The 19,467-nt window shown below is 42.9% G+C and overlaps 1 protein-coding gene across 2 annotated transcripts in view; it reads right to left on the bottom strand.

Annotated features, from left to right (window-relative positions):
- Window positions 1-19,467, bottom strand: part of FAM107A (family with sequence similarity 107 member A) — a 37,739-nt gene that overhangs the window by 9,991 nt on the left and 8,281 nt on the right. Inside the window, exon 1 of one of the 2 annotated variants that reach the window (XM_081247115.1) lies at window positions 8,746-8,817. The exons of the other annotated variant lie outside the window; for it this stretch is intronic. Within the exon in view, the coding sequence (XP_081103241.1) occupies window positions 8,746-8,767 (22 nt within the window). The 5' untranslated portion in view covers window positions 8,768-8,817. Of the gene's footprint in view, window positions 1-8,745; window positions 8,818-19,467 lie in introns of those variants that run through there. 2 annotated transcript variants of the gene reach the window in all.

The raw sequence follows: 19,467 nt of genomic DNA, 5'->3' as shown, positions 1-19,467 counted from the left end.
TGAGTCCTACCCTGGGATTCTGATTTAATTAGCCTGGGAGACAGCTTGGCCTTTGGGATTTTAAAAAACTCCCCAAGGGGGTGGAGACAAGATGGCAGAGTAGAAGGACATGAGCTCACCTCCTCTCATGGAAACACCAAAGTCACAACTAAATGCTGAACAACCGTCAACAAAAGAATGCTGGGTGACTGTACCAGCATCCTGGGTGGTGACCGAGACCCAGAGATTTGGAGCTGCCGGATGTCGCATCATGTCATGGGAGAGGACTTTCCAAGATGGCAGAGGAGGAGGAGGACATGGAGTTCATCTCTCCCCACAGACACATCAAGAACACACCTACAAACGGAACAAGTCTCACAGAGCACCTGCTGAACACTAGCAGAGGACCCCAGACTCCTAAAAGGATAAGAAAGATCCCCACATAACCGGGTAGGACAAAAGAAGAAGGGAAAAGGAAGAGGAGAGGAAGCGGGATGGGACCTGTGCCCCTGGTGGGGAGCTGAAGGTGAGGAGGGGTTGCTGCATCTGGGGAAGGCCCCTCACGGGCGGGGAGATCAGCTGGGACAGAAGGAGAGCCTCGGGGGCCTGGAGGAGAGCCCAGCAACCAGTCTGTGGCTGTCAGGACAGAGAGAGACCTACACAGATGGTCCGTGCCACAGCCCTGCATGCCCCAGCCTGAGATGGGTGTCCACCAGGGCTCATGGGGGCTGGAACGTGGGATTTGGAGAGCAGACCTGGGGAGGGGACTGCTGTTGGCCGTGAGAAGACAGCCTGAGGGGATAGGACTGAGGAGCTCCTGCCCTGGGCGGCCTGCTCTCCCTGAGCGCTGCCTCGGCTCCTTCCTGCCTGATGGGCTCACGTGCTCCGGCACGCTCTGGAGCAGACTCTGGTGGGGGGACACATGCAGTGGTGGGGCTGAAACCACAGCCAAGTGCTGTGTGACTACGGGGCCAGGGGCCCTGTGACTAAGGAAGAAGAGCTGAAATCTCTCCTCGTGGCTGTGTGAACCATGCAGATACACGTCCACTGACGGCTTCCTAAATTCAGCACCTGCGAAACATCAGAAAGGACAGCAAGGGCTCCTGCAGTTGGGACGGGTCTGGCTTTAGCAGCTGTGGGCTCTGTGGGCACGTACACTTGGGGGCTGGGCCAGGCCAGCGTCTGAGCTGCCTCCACAGCTCCCACCACGGGTCCAGGTGCATGACTACTGCAGTCCTGGGACCAGATCTCAGTGGACCTGCACCGGTGGCCTGGTGAAAACAACGCCTGAGAGTCAACAAGGCCAATTGCTGGCATACCCACAATTAAGGTGGGACCGAGAGCAGTGCCAGCAACAGTGTACTTTGTGAGTCCGTACAACAGGCGAAAGGGGACACAACAGAGCATGTTCACAGGTGAACAGCTCCAGGGGAGGACTACGCAGTGGCTTCTCTCCCAGTGGGAGTTCTCCAATCCCACTCACCTCACACTGCAGATCAGAGACACAGCTAAGAAACAGATTTAGGGACCTCTACTCCAACAACTAGGGAGCGGACTCTGCCCCTGACAGGGCAGTGACAACCACAGAGCAAAGGGGAGGCCTCACGCAATAGCCAGGGCAGGCTCTGGTCGCCAGAACACCAGTCAAACCCCCTATCAAGGGGATAATGGCACAAGCCTCAGGACCAACCTCAGCCCCCAGGCGGCAGACACCAGAAGCAAGAGGAACTATGATCCTGCAGCCTGTAAAAAGGAGACCACAAACTCAGTAAGTTAGACAAAATGAGACGATAAAGAAATATGTTGCAGATGAAGGTGCAAGATAAAAACCTATAAGAACTAAATGAATAGGAGATAGGCAATCTACCTGAAAAAGAATTCAGAGTAATGACAGTAAAGATGATCCAAGATCCTGGAAAAAGAATGGAGGCACAGATCAAGAAGATACAAGAAATGTTTTAAAAAAACCTAGAGGAACTAAAGAACAAACAATCAGTGGTGACAACACAATAAGTGAAATGAAAAATACACTAGAAGGAATCAATAGCAGAATAACTGAGGCAGAAGACCAGATAAGTGAGCTGGAAGACAGAATGGAGGAAATCACTGCCACAGAATAAAATAAAGAATGAAAAGAAATGAGGAAAGTCTCAGAGGCATCTGGGACAACATTAAATGCAACAACATTCAAATTATAGGGGTCCCAGAAGAAGAAGAAAAAGAGAAAGGGCCAGAGGAAATATCTGAAGAGATTATAGTCAAAAACTTCCCTAACATGGGATGGGAAATACTCACCCAAGTCCAAGAAGCGCATAGAGTTCCACACAGGATAAACCCAAGGAGGAACATGCCGAGACACATATTAATCAAACTAACAAAAATTAAATACAAAGAAAAAATATTAAAAGCAACAAGGGAAAAGCAACAAATGCCACACAAAGGAATTCCCATAACGTTATCAGTTGATACTGATAAACTCTGCAGGCCAGAAGGGAGTGGCAGGATGTATTTAAAGTGATGAAAGGGAAGAGCCCACAACCAAGAAAACTCTACCCAGCAAGGCTCTCATTCAGATTTGATGGAGAAATCAAAAGCTTTACAGACAAGTTAAGAGAATTCAGCACCACCAAACCAGCATTACAACAAATGCTAAAGGAACTTCTCTGGGGGTAGGGGAGAGAGGCCACAACTAAAAAAAGAAAATCACAAATGGGAAAGCTCAATGGTAAAGGCAAAAATACAGCAATAGCAGGAAATCATCTATATACAAGCATATCAAAACCAGTAACTGTGAGAAGAGAGTACAAATGCAGGAAATGGGAATTACATTTGAAATTAAGAGACGAGCAACTTAAAACAACCTTGTGTGTGTGTATGTGTATATATATACTGCTTTATCAAAACCTCATGGGAAATGCAAACCAAAAAACTATAATAGATACACACACACACACACACACAAAAGCAACCCAAACACAACACTAAAGATGGTCATCAAACCACAAGAGAACAAAAGAAGAAGGGAAGAAAAAAGACCTACAAAAACAAACCCAAAACAATTAAGAAAATGGTAATAGGAACATACATATTGATAATTACCTTAAATGTAAATGGATTAAATGCTCCAACCAAAAGACACAGACTGGCTGAATGGATACAAAAACAAGACCCGTATATATGCTGTCTACAAGAGACCCACTTCAGATCTAGGGACACATACAGACTGAAAGTGAGGGGATGGAAAAAGTCATTCCATGCAAATGGAAATCAAAAGAAAGTTGGAGTAGCCGTACTCATATCAGACAAAATAGACTTTAAAACAAAGAGTGTTACAAGGGACAAGGAAGGACACTACATAATGATCAAGGGATCACTCCAAGAAGAACATATAACAATTGTAAATATATATGCACCCAATTTAGGAGCACCTCAATATATAAGGCAAATGCTAACAGCCATAAATGGGGAAATCAACAGTAATACAATAATAGCAGGGGACTTTAACACCCCCACTTAAACGAGTGGATGTATCATCCAGACAGAAAATTAATAAGGACACACAGGCCTTAAATGACACATTAGATCAGATAGACTTAATTGACATATATAGGGCTTTCCATCTGAAAGCAGTAGAATACACTTTCTTCTCAAGTGCACACGGAACATTCTCCAGGATAGATCACATCTTGGATCACAAATCAATCCTTGGTATTTTAAGAAAATGAAATTATATCAAGCAGGTTTTCCAACTGCAATGCTATGAAATTAGAAATCATTCTAATAAATTAGAAATCTAATTATTGTATTAGAAATCAATTACAGGGAAGAAACTGTAAAAAACATAAACACATGGAGGCTCAATATGTTACAATCAATTGATCACGGAAGAAATTAAAGAGGAAATAAAAAAAATACCTAGAGACACATGACAATGAAAACACGATGATCCAAAACCTATGGGATACAGCAAAAGCAGTTCTAAGAGGGATATTTATAGCAATACAGTCCTACCTCAAGAAACAGGAAAAATCTCAAATAAACAACCTAACCTTACACCTAAAGCAACTAAAGAAAGAAGAACAAACAAAACCCAAAGTTAGTAGAAGGAAAGAAATCATAAAGATCAGAGCAGAAATGACTGAAATAGAGATGAAGAAAACAATAGAAAACATCAATGAAATTAAAAGCTGGTTCTTTGAGAAGATAAACAAAATTTACAAACCTTTAGCCAGACTCATCAAGAAAAAAAGGGAGAAGACTCAAATCAATAGAATTAGAAATGAAAAAGGAGAAGTAATAACTGACACTGCAGAAAACAAAGGATCATGAGTGATTACTACAAGCAACTATATGCCAACAAAATGGACAACTTAGAAGAAATGGACAAATTCTTAGAAAGGTACAACCCTCCAAGCCTGAACCAGGAAGAAATAGAAAATATGAACAGACCAATCACAAGTACTGAAATTGAAACTGTGATTAAAAATCTTCCAACAAACAAAAGTCTAGGACCAGATGGCTTCACAGGCGAATTCTATCAAACATTTAGAGAAGAGCTAACACCTATCCTTCTGAAACTCTTCCAAAAAGCTGCAGAGGAAGGAACACTGTCAAGCTCATTCTACAAGGCCACCATCACCCTGATGCCAAAACCAAAGATATCTCAAAAAAAAGAAAATTACAGGCCAATATCACTGATGAACATAGACATAAAAATCCTCAACAAAATACTAGCAAACTGAATCCAATAACACATTAAAAGGATCATACACCATGATCAAGTGGGATTTATCCCGGGGATGCAAGGGTTCTTCAGTATCTGCAAATTAATCACTGTGATACACCAATATTAACAAACTGAAGAATAAAAACCATATGATCACCTCAATAGATGCAGAAAAAGCTTTTGATAAAATTCAACACCCATTTATGATAAAAAACTCTCTAGAAAGTGGGCATAGAGGCAACCTCCCTCAACATAATAAAGGCCATATATGACAAACTCACAGCCAGCATCATTCTCAATGATGAAAAACTGAAAGCATTTCCTCTAAGATCAGGAACAAGACAAGGATGTCCACTCTCGCCACTTTTAGTTAATATAGTTTTGGAAGTCCTAGCTGTGGCAGTCAGAGAAGAAAAAGAAATAAAAGGAATCCAAATTGGAAAAGAAGAAGTAAAACTGTTACTGTTTGCAAGATGACATGAGACTCTACATAGAAAGTCCTAAAGATGCTACCAGAAAACTACTAGAGGTCATCAATAAATTCAGTAAAGTTTCAGATACAAAATTAATGCACAGAAATCTCTTGCATCTGTACACTAACAATGAAAGATCAGAAAGAGAAATTAACATTCCCACCCATGGCAATCTACAGATTCAGTGCAATCCCTATCAAATTACCAATAGCATTTTCCACCAAACTGGAACAAAAAATTCTAAAATTTATATCGAAACACAGAAGACCCCAAACAGCCTTAGAAATCCTGAGAAAGAAAAGTCGAGCTGGAGGAATCAGACTCCATGATCAGACTATACTACAAGCCTACAATAATTAAAACAGCATGGTACTGGCACAAAAATAGAAATATAGATCAATGGAACATGATAGCCCAGAAATAAACCCACACACATATGGTCAACTAATCTACAACAAAGGAGGCAAGAATTTACAATGGCGAAAAGACATTAATAAATAGTGCTGGGAAAACTGGACAGCTACATGTAAAAGAATGAAATTAGAATACTCCCTAATACCATACACAAAAATAAACTCAAAATGCATTAAAGACCTAAAGGTAAGACCAGATACTATAACTTTCACAGGAAAACATAGGCAGAACACTCTTTGACATAAATCATAGCAATATCTTTTTCAATCCGTCTTTTAGAGTAATGACAATAAAAAGAAAAACAAACAAATGGGACCTAATTAAAGTTAAAGGCTTTTGCACAACAAAGCAAATCATAAACAAAACAAAAAGACAACCCACAGAATGGGAGAAAACATTTGCAAATGATGCAACTGACAAGGGATTAATCTCTAGAATTTACAAACAGCCTATGCAGCTCAATATCAAAAAAACAAACAAGCCAATCAAAAAATGGGCAGAAGACATAAACAGACATTTCTCCAAAGAAAACATACAGATTGCCAAGAGGCACATGGCTCTGCTGATGACCCTGGAGGTCCTACAGCTCCTCCCCAGAGGCTCCACACATGTCAGTCCAGTGCCACACAAGGCTCAGCTAGGATCACTAATTTCTCCCAGGGTGAGTTCATCAGGCCACTGGGGCTGATGAACTATGTGGCTAATGCTAGGGTGGCAACTTTGAAATCAAACACTGGCGCCCTGCTGGCCACAGGAGAGCAATAAGGAGAGATAGAAGGGAAGTGGTGCTGATGGAGACCCCGGTCCCAGTTCATCCTGAGGATGGCTATGGGACCCTAAGCTAAGGCTTAGTGTCCCCTTCATCTGCCTTTCCCCTGCCCTGGTGGTTCTGGTTTTGTCTTTGATGGCATCAGTTATAACAAATGACACATGAGGCAGTAAAGCAAAGTGGTTTAGGCAGATGTTTTGGAGGTGCCAAACTGTGTTTGAAACATCATGGTACCCCCTGCCTAGCTATGTGACGTTGGGCAAATAGCTTAACCTCTCTGAGCCCCTTTACAGTGGGAATAATGGTAGAATCTATTCACGGGCTGTTTGGAGAGTGAAATGATATAATGTGCATGATATGGTTAGCCCAGTGCCTGGCAGTGATACTCCTCCTGTCCTGAGGGGACCTGTGTTGAGCACTTGACATTTGATGAAGGCTCACTCACCTGCATCTGGATCTCACAATCACCCCAGGAGGCAGCCAGTGGTACTATTTTATTATTCCCACTTTCTAAATGAGAAAACTGAGGCTCAGAGAGGCCAAGATACTTGTCCAAAGATACACAAAATAAATGGCAAAGCCAGAACCTTTAGACCCCAGATTCAGTGCTCTTTCTACCACTCCACAGTCTTCTAGGTGCAATGCGTCTTTCAGTCAACAAAGCAGGTTTACATCCCTTTTCTCTCTCTGGACACTTGAGAAACCCCAATAAAGAGGCAGTGTGAGCCCTTTATATAGATGAGAAAATGGAGGGCGGTAACTGGAGTTGTCCTCGCCCTCTCACTGGGGAGCCCCAGCCGGGCCCCAGCTGCTTTGGGTTTAAGCCAGAATCCACAGGCCTGTCTGCCCATGGCTGGTTTTTGTTAGGAGGGGGACCAGCTGATGGTGTTTCCTCCCTAGGGTGTTGGTCAAAGTCTTCATTCCTCTGCCCTCCCTCCCCCTGCCCTTGTTCCTTATTACTGTTCAAGCTGCTGCGTTTAGAACACAACCAGGGGTCTTCTTGGTTCAACATTTCATGGGGTGGAGGGGCAGAGAAGAGATCCTTTTAAAATAACTACTGACCAAGGAAAAGAGGCATTCAGTAAAAGTGACAAGCGTGGCCACAGGATTTCCTAACCCTTCTTGCTTTTTTCCTCCCAGTGGGGCAAGTACCCATTTGTATTTCACTGGCCAGCAACCAAAGAACAGGGTATCTGGGAACCTCCTCCACATCTCCAGCTGCCTGTGGCCAATGCCTACAAGCCCCTGTCAGAGCTGCTTGTTCACTGAGATGCAACCTCCGCACACCATGAGAAACTGACTCGAGACAAACTTCCTGAACCTGTTGCCTTGGGTCCGCTGTGATCTCCTAGTTTGTGAGAAGGTCTGGGTGGGCATTCAGGGTTTCAAGTCAATTCCATAGCAGAGTCCTGGGCTGGACATGGAAGGTCGCTAGTGAGGCTGGTGGGAAGTATTGTGCAGCTAAGTGTCAGCAGATCAGACATCCGTGCTGGCCCACCAGTGGCATGATGCCAGCCACTCCACTTGGCAAAGGCCTCCAGGGGGAGATCCCGGCAGGACTTAGCACCAACAGAACTAAGAGCCACTCAGGATCCAAGCTGACCAGACACAGGTACTGGGGCTGGCTCACAACTGGGAAACCACTGGGTTTGGTAGCAGTTCAAAAAAGTGACACACCCAATCCTATAACCTCTGATTTTTGGCCCAATACCAGCCTTGCCTCATACTGCAAAGTGCTAAAGCCAAATCCACCAGAAAGGCAAGCAGGTAACACGTTGCCGTGCACTCACCATGTGCCATGTACTGTGCTCAGCATTGCAGCCATATCTCATGAAATCCTTACAATAGACTGAGGAGATGGGTACTCTTGAGACCCCTTTTTACAGATGAAGAAGCTGAGGCTCCCAGGGGTCATCTAATTTTCCCAGATCCCACAGCCAGCAAATGAAGGCTCTAGAGTCTGAGCCAAGCTGTCTGACCAGTTTTCTCTCCACTGTGCCACCCGCATCACTCTGGCATTTTATCTATCAGTTCTTAAGAGAATTACAACTGCTACACTGTGTGCAAATGGACTTAGGTGAGGTCACATCATGCATGAATTCAGAGTCATCGGAGCATTTAGAAGAAAGAGATCAACCAGAATGGTGGGCTGCATCTGGGCACTCCCTGCACTTCTTCTCCTATCCTTTTCCCAAACCCAGGGTGCCAGGAGGCACCACCAAGTCCTTTTACAGAGAGAGGACATAGCACATTACCAGGGCTCTTTGAGCCCTGCTCCCCTGACAGCCCACCTCGTGCTCTGAGGCCGCCCTCCGTCCCCCACACCTCCTCCCTGCACTGCACCCAGCTCAGCAGCAGGTAAAAAAGAAAAGAAACCGTCTTACTTCTCAGCTGTGCCTGTGCCATTGGGAAGGGAGCTCGAGCGCGGTGTTGCTGGGTCCTTACTCCACCAGAGTTCCAGACTAGCAAGGAGGGCCGCCTCCAAGGGCGGTTCCTAAAGCCCTGGGGATGAAACGTGCCACCAAGTGAGGCAGCTCCACATTCCTGTTTATTCTGGTATCAATAAAAAGGAACTGTTACTATAGTAACGGGTATTGCACTTGGTACTTGGCCACTTCCCCGATGTGGAACATCGTGTCCAGGCCACATGCCGGGGAGGCACAAATAAATACCGATTTTGTCAGACTGTTGAGGAATAAGAACACGCCAAGCTTTGTTCTGAGCAACCTAGCTCATGTAGAGGCATTTCCCTTGTTTCTAATGGGAGAGTCAGCAAGAATGCATTCTGGTATTTCCCTGATGGAGAGGGAGCCAAGCGTCCTGCTGCAGTGTTCAACTCTTCAGGAGAAGATGGCTCTCAGTCAAAAGGAGGGGAAACTATGTTGGGTCAGTTCCAGGTCATCCACTTATGGGCCAGAAACTCCATCCATGTTATTTACACGTTACCCTGAACTTCATCTGAACATCAGACAGGAGCCAACAGGACGTTACACAGGAGAGAACGGGGCAGTAGAAGCTGACCAGCTCGGGGCCAGGCTGGTCCTTGTGTAATTCCCTGCTTGGCTTGGGCACCAGCTCCTTTGGCAACCAGTTAACACCCCTGAGCCTTGGTTTCTGTGTTTGTCAGATGTGGAGAACAGGGTGATTGAGAGAAAACACAGATGATATGACATTAGTGAAAGCGTGTAGTCAATGCTCAGCAAGTAGGACTCTTCCTACAGAGAGAGCTGGACTCAATGTGATCAGAGGGCAGGGCCCCAGCATGCAGCACTGTGCCTGGCAGAATCTGCATGCCATAGATCTTGGCTCAATGAGTCAATGTGTGAGTCTGAAAATGAAGAACGTGTGTAGATGCTGAAGGCCAACATGGGTACTTACAGATAACAGAGGCATTCTCCTAATTTCAGAATCAGTGTTCACCTGAAAATGTGGAAGTGTTTTCTGGCTTTTGCTGTCATTCTTAATCCTCTAGCAAGGAAGCTGGCATCTACCAGTTAAACTTGGCCCTCTTCCCACCTTTACTGTCTCGTGATGAGTCTTGGTTGGCTGGGAAGTGATTAGGCCCAGGACATACATCAAGTATGAATGCAGGCATTAAAAATGCAATTTTGCTTCTATGAATATATTAGCAAACTGAATTCAACAACACATAAAAAGGACCATACACCATTATCAAGCTGGATTCATTCCAGGGTCACAAGGATGGTTCAACATACACAATCAATGTGGTACACCATATCAACAAAAGACAAAAACCATATCATTTCAATAGATGCAGAAAAAGCATTTGATAAAATTGAACATCAATTCATGGTAAAAACTCTCGCCGAAGTGGGTATAGAAGGAACATATCTCAATAATAAAAGCCATTTATGACAAACCCACAGCCAATATAATCCTCAACAGTGAAAAGCTGAAAGCTTTCCCATTAAATTCTGGAACAAGAGAAGGATGCCCACTCTCACCACATCTATTCAACACAGTATTGGAAGTTCTAGCCATGACACTCTGATGAGAAAAAGAAATAAAAGGTATTCAAATCAGAAGGGAAGAGATAAAATTGTCATTATATGCAGATGACATGATACTCTATATAGAAAACCCTAAATACTCCACACAAAAACTATTAGAACTGATAAATGAATTCATCAAGGTAACAGGATACAAGATTAACATACAGAAACCTGTTGAATTTCTTTACACTAACAATGAAATATCAGAAAGGGAAAGATTAAAAACATCTAATTTAAAACATCTAATTTAAAATCGCATTAAAAAAAGAACAAACCTGGGAACAAACCTAACCGAGGAGGTGAAAGACTTATAGGCTTAGAACTATAAAACATTGATAAAGGGAATCAAGATGATTCAAAGAAATGGAAATATATCCCATGCTCTTGGATTAGAATTAATATTGTTAAAATGGCCATACTACCCAAAGCAATCTACAGATATTTTTTTTTCTATTTTTTAGCCGCACTGCATGACATGAGGGATCTTAGTTCCCTGACCAGGGATTGACCCCATGCCCCCTGCAGTGGAAGTGCAGAGTCTTAACCACTGGACCACCAGGGAAGTCCAGGAGTCTACAGATTTGATGTGATCCGTATCAAATTACCCATGACATTTTTCACAGAACAAGAACAAATAATCCTAAAATTTATATGAAACAGCAAAAGACCCAGAATTGCCAAAGCACTCCTGAGGAAAAAGAACAAAGCTGGAGGCATAACTCTCCCAGTACTACAGTAATCAAAACAGCATGGTATTGGCACAAAAACAGACATATGGATCAATGGAACAGAATAGAGAGCCCAGAAATAAACCCACACACCTATGGACAATTAATCTTCGACAGAAGAGGCAAGAATATGCAATGGGGAGATGACAGTCTCTTCAGCAAGTGGTGTTGGGAAAGCTGGACAGCCGCACGTAAAGCAGTGAAGTTAGAACACTCCCTCACACCATGCACAAGAATAAACTCAAGCTTAAAGACTTAAACACAAGACATGACACCATCAAACACCAAAAAACTCACAGAGAAAAACATAGACAAAATGTTCTCTGACATAAATTGTAGCAATATTTTCTTAGATTAGTCTCCTGAGGCAAAAGAAAGAAAAGCAGAATCAAGATGGTGGAGGAGTAGGACGTGGAGCTCATGTATTCCCACAGATACATCAAAAATACATCTACAAGTGGAATGATTCGCACAGAACATCTACTGAATGCTGGCAGAAGATCTCTGACTTCCGAAAGGGCAAGAAAACCTCTATATAACCAGGTAGGACAAAAGAAAAAAGAAAGAGAGAAAGGAATCGGGATGGGACCTGTGCCCCAGGGAGGGAGCTGTGAAGGAGGAAAGGTTCCCGCACCCTGGGAGGTCCCCTCACCAGTGGGGAGATCAACCTGGATGGAGGGGGAGCCTCGGAGGAGAGGACAGCAACCGGTTTGTGGAAGGCAAGATGGAGAGTGACCTGCACAGATGGTCAGTATCACCGCCCTGCACCCCGCAGCCTGAGACACTTGTCTGCCGCTGTGGGCAGGATTTGGGTGCTGAAGCTTGGGCTTTGGAGGTCAGACTCAGGGAGAGGACTGGGATTGGCTGCATGAAGACAGCCTGAAGAGGCTGGAGTGTGGAAACTGAGGGTGCACTCGGAAGAAGCCTGGGCCCTCCAGAGAGGCAAGGCATCATGTTGGAGCGTGTGAGAACAGGGGCGGGACTGCCATAGGAGCTTCTTTCCCTGTGAACACTCTCTCAGGCAACAGGACACCACCTACCTGAGCTCTGGCGGCGGGTGCAAGCCGCCACCACCTGTGTGGTGGGCTCCAGAGGTGAGCATGGCCACGGCTGCTGCTAAGAGACCTGCGAGTGGGCTCTGGCCACTGCTCCTGCTGTCCTGGGAGGGCATGGGCTGCTGCCACCACCGCTAGAAGAGCTGGAGCAGGTGCTAGTCACTGTCCCCCACTGTCCCCACTTCAAGGGAGTGCTCATGGGCAGTGAACAGGTGCCAGTTGCTGTCCCTGCTGTCCCGGAGTGCGTGGGCCACCACCACTGCTAGGAGACCCAGAAGCAGGCACTAGTCACTGCCCTCGCTGTCTGGGGAGTGTGTGCATGGGTGGCAAACAGGCGTCAACCACTGCCTCTGCTGTCTCAGGAGTGTGTGGGCCATCGCTACTGCTGGGAGACATGTGAGTGGGTGCCAGCTGCTGCCCTTACTGTCCCAGGGGCATGTGGGCCACTGACACCACTGGGAGACCTGCGCACAGGTGCCAGTCACCACCTCCACTGTACCGGGAGTGTGCATGGGGCCGCTGCACCTACGCACCCCATATCAAGGGGATAACAGCCAGCACACACTGAGGAAAGAGGCAGCAAGCATCCAAACTAAAAGCAGCCCCTTGATTCCAGACAAGATGTGGAGTAGAAGAACTTGAGCTCACCCCCTCTCATGAAAACACCCAAATCACAAAAAACTGCTGAACAACCATTGACAAAAAAGACTGGAACCTACCAAAACAGATATGTTACATCCAAGGACAAAGAAGAAGCCACAATAAGACAGTAGAAGAGGCACTTTCATGATATAATGAAATCCCATGCCCATCAGGTGGGCGACCCACAAACTGAAAAATAATTATATTTCAGAGGTTCACCCACAGGAGTGAGATTCTGAGCCCCATGTCAGGCTCCCCAGCCTGAGGGTCTGGCATTGGGAGGAGGAGCCCCCAGAGCATTTGGCTTTGAAGGCCAACAGGACTTGAGTGCAGGAGCTCCACAGGACTGGGGAAAACAGAGACTCCACTCTCGGAGGGCGCACACAAGATGTTATGTGCCCTGGGACCTAGCACAAAGCAGTGACTTCATTGGCCCCTGGGCTAGACCTACCTGTGGGTCTTGGAGTGTCTCTTGGGGAGGCGGGGGTTGGCTGTGGCTCACTGTGGGGGCAAGGACACTAGTGGCAGAGGCCAAGGGAATATTAATCAGCATGAGCTCTCCCAGAGGTTGCCATTTTGGCACTGAGACCTGGCCTCACCCAACAGCCTGCAGGCTCCAGTGTTGGGATGCCTCAGGCCAAACCACCAGCAGGGGGATAACACAGCCCCACCCATCAGTAGACAGGCTGCTTAAAGTTGTACTGAGCTCACAGGCACTGCTAAACATACCATTTGACACAGTTCTGCCCACAAGAGGGACAAGACCCAGCTCCACCCACCAGTGGGCAGGCACCAGTCCCTCCCACCAGGAAGCTTGCAGGAAGCCCCTGCGCCAACCTCACACACCAGAGGCCAGACACCAGCAGTAAGAGGAACTACGATCCTGCAAACTGGAAAGGAGAGCACAAACACAGAAAGTTTGACAAAATGAGACAGCAGAGAAGTGTGTTCCAGGTGAAGGAACAAGATAAAAACCTAGAAAAACAACTAAGTGAGGTGGAGATAGGCAATCTACCTGAAAAAGAATTCAGAATAATAACAGTAAAGACGATCCAAGGTCTTGGGAAAAGACCAGAGGCACAGACCAAGAAGACACAAGAAATGTTTAACAAAGAGCTAGAAGATTTAAAGAGCAAACAAATAGATGAACAATACAATAACTGAAATGAAAAATACACTAGAAGGAATCAATAGCAGAATAAGTGAGGCAGAAGAATGAATAAGTGAGCTGGAAGACAGGGTGGTAGAAATCACTGCAGCAGAAAAGAATAGACAAAAAAGAATGAACAGAAATGAGGACAGTCTTAGAGACCTCTGGGACAATATTAAACACACCAACATTCTCCTATAAGGGTCCAAGAAGGAGAAGAGAGAGAGAGAAAGGGCCTGAGAAAATATTTGAAGAGATTATAGCAGAATACTCCCCTAACATGGGAAAGGAAACACTCAAGTCCAGGAAGCACAGAGAGTCCCATAAAGAATAAACCGAAGGAGGAACACACCAAGTCACAGATTAATCAAACTCACAAAAATTAAAGACAATGAAAAAATATTAAGAGCAACAAGGGAAAAGCAACAAATAACATACAAGGGAATCCCCATAAGGTTATCAGCTGAGTTTTCAGCAGAAACTCTGCAGGCCAGAAGCGAATCACATGATATATTTAAAGCAATGAAAGGGAAGAACCTACAACCAAGAATAGTCTACCCAGCAAGGCTCTCATTCAGATTTGATGGAGACATTAAAAGCTTTACAGACAAGCAAAAGCTAAGAGAATGCAGCACCACCAAACCAGCTCTACAGCAAATGCTAAAGGAACTTCTCTAGGTGGAAAAGAAAAGGCCACAGACAAAATAAGAAAATTACGAATGGTAAAGCTCACTGCTAATAGCAAACATCCATTAAAGGTAGGAAATCATCCACAAACAAGTATACCAAAACCAGCAATCCTGAGGAGAGTACAAATGCAGGATATTGAAAATGCGTTTGAAATTAAGAGACCAGCAACTTAAAACAATCTTGTGTGTGTGTATACATATATATACATATATATATATATATGTATATATATATATATAGAGAGAGAGAGAGAGAGAGAGACTGCTATATCAAAAGCTCATGGTAAGCACAAACCAAAAATCTTCAAGAGATACACACACAAAAAAAGAAAAAGCAATCCAAACACAACACTAAAGATAGTCATCAAATCACAAGAGAACAAAAGAGGAAGGGGAGAAAAAAGACCTACAAAAATAAATCCAGAACAATTAACAAAATGGGTATAACATACATGTCGATAATTACCTTAAATGTAAAGGGATTAAATGCTCCAACCAAAAGACGTAGACTGGTGGAATGGGTACAAAACAAAACCTGTGTATATGCTGTCTACAACAGACCCACTTCATATCTAGGGACACATACAGATTAAAAGTGAGGGGATGGAAAAAGGTATTCCATGCAAATGGAAATCAAAAGAGAGCTGGAGTAGCAATACTCATATCAGACAAAACAGACTTTAAAATAAAGACTGTTACATGAGACAAGGAAGGACACTACATAACAATCAAGGGATCAATCCAAGAAGAATATATAACAATTGTAAACATATATGCACCCGACACAGGAGCACCTCAATATATAAGGCAAATGCTAAGAGCCATAAAAGGAGAAATTGACAGTAACACAATAATAGTGGGGGATTTTAATAACCCACTTACATCAATGAACAGATCATCCAGACAATCAATAAGGACACATAGGCCTTAAATGACACATTAGACCAGATGGACATAATTGCTATTTATAGAACATTCCATTCCAAAGGAGAAGAATACACATTCTTCTCAAGTGCACACGGAACATTCTCCAGGACTGATCACATGCTGGGCCACAAAGCAAGCCTCAGTAAATTTAAGAAAATTGAACTCATATCAAGCATCTTTTCCAACCACAATGCTTTGAGATTAGAAATCAATTACAGGAAGAAAAACTGTAAAAAACACAAACACACGGAGGCAAAACAACATACTACTAAACAACCAATGGATCACTGAATAAATAAAGAGGAAATCAAAAAATACCTAGAGACAAATAAAAATGAAAGCATGATGATCCAAAACCTATGGGATGCAACAAAATCAGTTCTAAGAGGGAAGTTTATATCAATGCAATCTTACCTCAGGAAATAAGAAAAATCTCAAACAAACAACCTAACCTTACACCTAAAGCAACTAAAGAAAGAAGAACAAACAAAACCCAAAGTTAGTAGAAGGAAAGAAATCATAAACATCAGAGCAGAAATAAATGAAATAGAGATGAAGAAAACAATAGAAAAGATCAATGAAACCAAAAGCTTGTTCTTTGAGAAGATAAAGAAAATTGATAAACTTTCAGCCAGACTCATCAAGAAAAAAAGGGAGAAGACTCAAATCAATAAAATTAGAAATCAATAAGGAGAAGTTACAACTGACACCACAGAAATACAAAGAATCATAAGGGACTACTACAAGCAACTATATGCCAATAAAATGGACAACCTAGAAGAAATGGACAAATTCTTAGAAAGATACAACCTTCCAAGACTGAACCAGGAGGAAATAGAAAATATGAACAGACCAATCACAACTTGAAACAGTGACTTAAAAGCTTCCAACAAACAAAATCCAGGACCAGATGGCTTCATCACAGGCGAATTCTAGCAAACATTTAGAGAATAGTTAACACCTATCCTTCTAAAACTCTTTCAAAAAAATTGCAGAGGAACACTCCCAAACTCATTCTATGAGGCCACCATCACCCTGATAGCAAAACCACACAAAGATATCACTGATGAACATAGACTCAAGAATCCTCAACAAAATACTAGCAAACCAAATTGAACAACACATTAAAAGGATCATACACCATGATCAAGTGGGATTTATCCCAGGGTTGCAAGGATTCTTCAATATCTGCAAATCAATCAGTGTGGTACACCACATTAACAAACTGAAGAATAAAAACTATATGATCATCTCAATAGATGCAGAAAAAGCTTTTGACAAAATTCAACACCCATTAATGATAAAAAAAAAGTTGGGGGCTTCCCTGGTGGTGCAGTGGTTGAAAGTCCGCCTGCCGATGCAGGGGACATGGGTTCGTGCCCCAGTCCGGGAGGATCTCACATGCCGCGGAGCGGCTGGGCCCATGAGCCATGGCCGCTAAGCCTGCGCATCCGGAGCCTGTGCTCCGCAACGGGAGAGGCCACAACAGTGAGAGGCCCGTGTACCGCAAAAAAAAGAAAAAAAAAGTCGGAATAGAGGGAAGTTACCTCAACATAATAAAGCCCATATATGACAAACCCACAGCTACCATCATTCTCATTGGTGGAAAGCTGAAAGCATTTCCTCTAAGGTCAGGAACAAGGCAAGGATGTCCACTGTCACCACTTTTATTCAACATAGTTTTGGAAGTCATAGCCACGGAAATCAGAGAAGAAAAAGAAACAAAAGGAATCAAAATTGGAAAAGAAGAAATAAAACTGCCACTGTTTGCAGATGACATGATACTATTTACTATTTAGAAAATCCTAAAGATGCTACCAGAAAAGTACTAGAGCTCATCAATGAATTTGGTAAAGTTGCAGGGTACAAAATTAATACATAGAAATCTCTTGCATTCCTATACAGTAACAACAAAAGATCAGAAAGAGAAATTAAGGAAACAATCCCATTTACAATCACATCAAAAAGAATAAAATACCTAGGAATAAAGCTACCTAAGGAGACAAAAGACCTATACTCTGAAAACTATATGACATTGATGAAAGAAATCAAAGATGACACAAACAGATGGAAGGATATCCTGTGTTTTTGGATTGGAAGACTCAATATTGTCAAAATGACTATACTACCCAAGGCAATCTACAGATTTGGTGCAATCCCTATCAAATTACCAATGGCATTTTTCACAGAACTAGAACAAAAAATTTTTTAATTTATATGGAAACACAAAAGATCCTGAATAGCCTAAACAATCCTGAGAAAGAAAAATGAAGCTGGAGGAATCAGACTCCCTGACTTCAGACTATACCACAAAGCTACAATTATCAAAATAGTATGGTACTGGAAAAAAAAACAAATGTAGATCAGTGGAACAGGACAGAAAGCCCAGAAATAAGCCCCATGCACCTATGGTCAATTAGTCTACTTCAAAGGAGGCAAGAATATACAGTGGAGAAAAGACAGTCTCTTCAACAAGTGGTGCTGGGAAAACTGGACAGCTACATGAAAAGAATGAAGTTAGAACATAACACTATACACAAAAATCAACTCAAAATGGATCAAAGACCTAAATGTAAGGCTGGATACTATCAAACTCTTAGAGGAAAACATAGGCAGAACACTCTTTGCCAGAAATCACAGCAATATCATTTTTGATCCACCTCCTAGAGTAATGAAAATTAAAAAAAAATAAACAAATGGGACCTAATTAAACTTAAAAGCTTCTGCACAGCAAAGGAAACCATAAACAAAATGAAAAGACAACCCACAGAATGGGAGAAAATATTTGCAAACAAAGCAACCAACAAGGTATTAATCTCCAAAATATACAAACAGTTCATGCAGCTCTATGTCAAAAAAACAAACAACCTGATCATAAAATGGGCAGAAGATCTCAGTAGACATTTCTCCAAAAAAGATATACAGATGGCCAAAAAGCACATGAAAAGATGCTCAACATCACTAATTTTTAGAGAAATGCAAATCAAAACTACAATGAGGTATCACTTCACACCAAAGTGTGAAGTGGCAGAGTGGCCACCATCAAAAAGTCTACAAGACACAGACCTACGTGAAAAAAAAAAAAAAAAGTCTACAAACAATAAATGCTGGAGAGGGTGTGGAGAAAAGGAAACCCTTTTACACTGCTGGGGGCAATGTTAATTGGTACAACCACTGTGGAGAACAGTATGGCAGTTGCTTAAAAAACTAAAAATAGAAATACCATATGATCTAGCAATCCCACTCCTGGGCATACATCCATAGAAAACCATAATTCAAAAAGATACATGCACCCCAGTGTTCACTGCAGCACTATTTACAGCAGCCAAGACATGGAAACAACCTAAATGTCCATTAACGGAGAAATGGATAAAGAAGATGTGGTACATATAGACAATGGAATACTACTCAGCCATAAAAATGAAATAATACCATTTGCAGGAACATGGATGGACCTAGGGATTGTCATACTGAGTGAAGTAAGTCAGACACAGAAAGACAAATATATGATACCACTTATATGTGGAATCTAAGAAAAAGGGTACAAATAAACTTATTTACAAAACAGAAGTCGAGTCACAAATGTAGAAAACAAACTTATGGTTACCAGGGGATGGGGGTGGGAGGGATAAACTGGGAGATTGGGATTGACATATACACATTACTGTACATAAAATAGATAATTAATAAGAACCTGCTGTATAGCACAGGGAACTCTTCTCAATAGTCTGTGATGGCCTATATGGGAAAAGAATCTAAAAAAAAAAAAAGAGTGGATATATGTATATGTATAACTGATTCACTTTGCTGTACACCCGAAAGTAACACAACATTGCAAATCATCTGTACTCCAATAAAAATTAAATTTAAAAAAAAAGAATGAAATATTGCCATTTGCAGCC

This window comes from Mesoplodon bidens (assembly GCF_964165515.1).
Source record: "Mesoplodon bidens genome assembly, chromosome: 10".
NCBI lineage: Eukaryota > Metazoa > Chordata > Mammalia > Artiodactyla > Ziphiidae > Mesoplodon > Mesoplodon bidens.
This window is presented reverse-complemented; position numbering and strand designations above follow the sequence as displayed.